This window comes from Histoplasma capsulatum, genomic scaffold (assembly GCF_000149585.1).
Source record: "Histoplasma capsulatum NAm1 scaffold_8 genomic scaffold, whole genome shotgun sequence".
Taxonomy (NCBI): Eukaryota; Fungi; Ascomycota; class Eurotiomycetes; order Onygenales; family Ajellomycetaceae; genus Histoplasma; species Histoplasma mississippiense.
In genome coordinates, this window is record NW_001813975.1 from 631,886 (window position 1) to 635,595 (window position 3,710).

Below are 3,710 nucleotides of genomic sequence, written 5' to 3' on the forward strand. Positions count from 1 at the left end.
CATGCTTGCAGAAAATGAGATGATAACGAGCTTATGCAGCTTTTTGGACTCTGTCGTAGGTTTTCAGTGTTGCAGTTAGTCACAGATCTTGAAGATCCACGAAGCCCTTCTTCGGTCCAAAGGTGGAAGCATCTAGGGAACATACAGATTCAAAGGGACGACCGAGGGGACCTTACTGAGGTATTGAGTGGGCCTAGCAGATTGTCGCTGGGAGGTAAATTCGGGAATGCCAAGTCAAGCATATGAATGACTGCTAGTTTAGAGTCGATGTCAGGTCTTTCTCATTTTCAAGATACCGAGTGATCTTCTTGAATAAGAAAGACTTCAGCTCCTCGATCAGATAGGTGTCGGCGGAGATATACATTCTAGTATGACAGAGAAAAGGGTGGTTTGCGTCGGTCGTCCCCTCCTGGTCAGTGGGGGCCAGATTTTCAGCTCTGTTCGCGGTGGTTCCCCCAGAATTCGATTGGCTTGGAATATACACAGCTTGGTGTCTCGAATGCCTTCGGATACAACCATATTTTCATGATATCGCTGGCAAACTAGAGCCATATATTATACGATATGCTAAACCATCGCTTTCCGCTCCATGGGACTCGAGCCTACATGCAAGCATGTTTGAGCAGTGGAAGGAAAGGGTCCACGGGTTTATATAGTCCAGAACGTGATATTGTGCTAAACCTGATCGGGTTGGCGTTAAATCCTGTACGGCAACTCCCCGTAGTTAGTTACCAAACATGGCGGAGTATCTCATCTCTAGACGAGTTGATTTACCGGAGCAATGCTGTCCAGCTCCTCCTCCGGATATTGTTGTTTGGCTACAGAAAAGTAAATTAAGTATGGACATTAGAGACGACCATGAGGGAGGTCCGCCTGAACTGGTTGATGTTGACGTGCTCGAGGAGGAGTCAGTGCCCAAGTCTCCCACTGAACAGAAGCCGAAGAAAGTCCCCATCACAATAGTAACAGGTATGTAGGCTGCGGGTATTTCAGGTTAAGAAATGTAATACGAGTGCGGTTGGCTAAAAAGAGTCCATGGTAGGCTATTTGGGCGCTGGCAAGACGACACTGCTTAACTATATCCTTGGAGAGGAGCATGGGAAAAAAATAGCGGTGATTTTAAACGGCTTGTAACCATCTGGCCCGAGTCATGTTTTTCACGTTATAACACTTGCTGACGGATTCTGACGGTATTTGTAGAGTTTGGTGATTGTAAGTACGGTTTTTATCAACCTTTTTCTTACTTAGTACTGACAATTCAGCAATTGATATTGAAAAATCCTTAACCGTCAACAAAGACGGCCAGCAAGTTGAAGAATGGCTGGAGCTGGCAAACGGCTGCATATGCTGTTCCGTTAGGTAAGTTAAAAATATTTTGATTGCATATTTTCCCTTTTGTGTGTACTCCCGCAGCTGATATCACCGACAGAGACACTGGAGTAGTCGCCATTGAGTCGCTCATGGAGCGGCAAGGCACATTTGACTACATTTTGCTGGAGACAACCGGGCTTGCCGATCCAGGCAATATTGCACCATTATTTTGGGTTGATGATGGACTAGGAAGTACTATCTACCTGGATGGGATCGTCACTGTAGTTGATGGGAAGAATATTCTCCAACGTCTTGATGAACCAGCACCGGCGGAAGCCCAGGGTACACACGATGGAACAGTTCTAACTACGGCCCATCTCCAGATATCGCATGCTGATGTGATCATACTGAATAAGAGTGACCTGATTACAGCCACTGAATTGGAAAATGTTAAGGAACGGATAACCTCGATTAACGGTCTGGCTAAAATTATTGTGACGGACCATAGCAAGGTTCCCAATCTTGAAGGCACCTTGCTTGAGATACACGCTTATGATAATTTGAGCAATGTCGATTTCAACCAGAAGAGCCATAGTCATCTGGATCCCGTAGGTCATGCTTAGTCTGCCTTAATTTTGTTCCTCTATGCACCGGGCTAGCCGTTTCCTTTCTGACGATATTTGCTCAATCCAGTCAATCTCGACGCTTTCCTTCACAATTGACAAGATATCCCAAGAGTGTGTGCCCAAGGTGGACGCATGGCTACGCTCGCTACTGTGGGAGCGTCGACTTCCTCATTCCCAGCCGACAAATACGAGCCTGCGGAAGATTGAAGATTTTGAAATCCATCGACTAAAAGGACTGCTCTGCCTAACCGATGGCGGTACGCAGATCATCCAGGGAGTTCAGGAAGTATTTGAGATTACGGAGACTGATAGCAGGCACACATCAGCTTCGGGGGGTCTTTGCAAAATCGTCTTGATTGGACGAGGGTTGGGCACAGATAGCAACCCCTGGCAGGAGAGCTTGCAAGTTTCTCTAGGGCGTGCTAGTTAATTTTAACATTCTGTCTTCTATAACATACGGCAACAAACTATCTATCAATATAATGAACAATGTGGCGAATATTTGCACTGTTCTTTATTTGGTATGAAAGATGTGATTAAAAGGAATCGAAGAAGGTCAAGATCTGGGAATAATTTCATTTATCCGGATATTAGTTGTGCAGGAATGAATAGGATGCAAAGCTGGGATATGTAACACGAGCGGTCCTAAGACGGCTAACGTGAAGGAATATATCGTCTCGAAGTGGTAAAAGGTGTCAACTGGCTGATGCGCCTTGTGTCTTTATCGGCAATCAAAAGCCTAAGTGTCGATATGAGTTCCATTTATGGGATGGAGTGATCGCTGAACCAAAATTAGCTAACATATGTAGACATTGTGGAGATCACTGTCTAAACACAATATTCCTCCCAGGCGATTACAATCACCCTGGGATCCGTGGAAAGTTGGCGGGGCAACAGATTGACACGATGCTGTTGATCGAAGTGCTGATGGTCGCGCGCAGGGTTGTTTTCTTCGATCAAGAGCCAAAATTCATGGTTTTTAAAGACTGGATTTAGTAGCATAGGCAGGTGGGTTGCGGGTCAAGGATGTCGACTCAAGAACATTAGAGACCCACAAAATACCGGAGTTAGGTCAAGAAAATGACACAATATTGAGGTAGACATTATAAGTTCATTTTTCTAGATGTGAACCGAGCCACAAAAAGAGGTGAGTTTTGCAAGTCCCCTTCAGCAACTCCAGCACCTATATTTATAGTCTGATCCGCGTCCATGTCACTATCATCCATTGGTAACATATGTACCGCTGGAGAATTGACGGGGCTCATGGCAATCCTGGGCCTGCTCTTAAACACGCTAGCATAATCCGCATCCTGACTAAATAGTTCTTCCTTAGGTGTTGACATCCCAGAGCCTCCTGATTCGAGACTCCGGGGACCGTCCCTTTTCGGAGTTTCAAACTGGTTTGTAGGGAACACTTGGGACTTTCGAGGCTTAGCTGCTAGAGACTGACGGGATCGCGAGCTGGGTTTTGGGAGGAAGGACATCGATTGCCTTGTGCGTTCGACGAGGTTGCCTAAAACGGCTCGGGTGGGTTGTACAGGGATTGGTTGCAGCGATTCTGTGTCCATGTTTATGGGGCTTGGGTTGGAATCATAGTCAATGGTGATTGATGGCGTCACAGCACCAGACGAATATTCGTAGTTCGGACTTCCTGATCCGCTTATCTCTCTGCTTTCTAGTCTAGGAGAGCTTTCTACCGCTCCCTTGGGGTTGGGAGAGAGGAGAGCATGGGATGTATTATCCATGTCGCTCGAATTATGAGTCGGTTGGGTC

At 46.2% G+C, this 3,710-nt stretch overlaps 2 protein-coding genes across 2 annotated transcripts in view; one reads left to right on the plus strand and one right to left on the minus strand.

Moving 5' to 3' along the window:
- Positions 1-737: 737 nt before the first annotated feature.
- HCAG_07173 (hypothetical protein) lies at positions 738-2,367 on the plus strand (the record flags this gene model as incomplete). Its single annotated transcript, XM_001537701.1, has 4 exons — positions 738-969; positions 1,263-1,359; positions 1,430-1,919; positions 2,005-2,367. The coding sequence occupies 4 exons, from the start codon at positions 738-740 to the stop codon at positions 2,365-2,367; spliced, it is 1,182 nt and encodes a 393-aa protein (XP_001537751.1).
- A 681-nt stretch (positions 2,368-3,048) lies between these two features.
- The window catches only part of HCAG_07174 (predicted protein), a gene marked incomplete at both ends in the record, with an annotated part of 2,032 nt that continues 1,370 nt past the window's right edge, over positions 3,049-3,710 (minus strand). Inside the window, 2 exons of the mRNA XM_001537702.1 lie at positions 3,049-3,056; positions 3,121-3,515. Of these exons, the coding sequence (XP_001537752.1) occupies positions 3,049-3,056; positions 3,121-3,515 (403 nt within the window). The remainder of the gene's footprint in view (positions 3,057-3,120; positions 3,516-3,710) is intronic.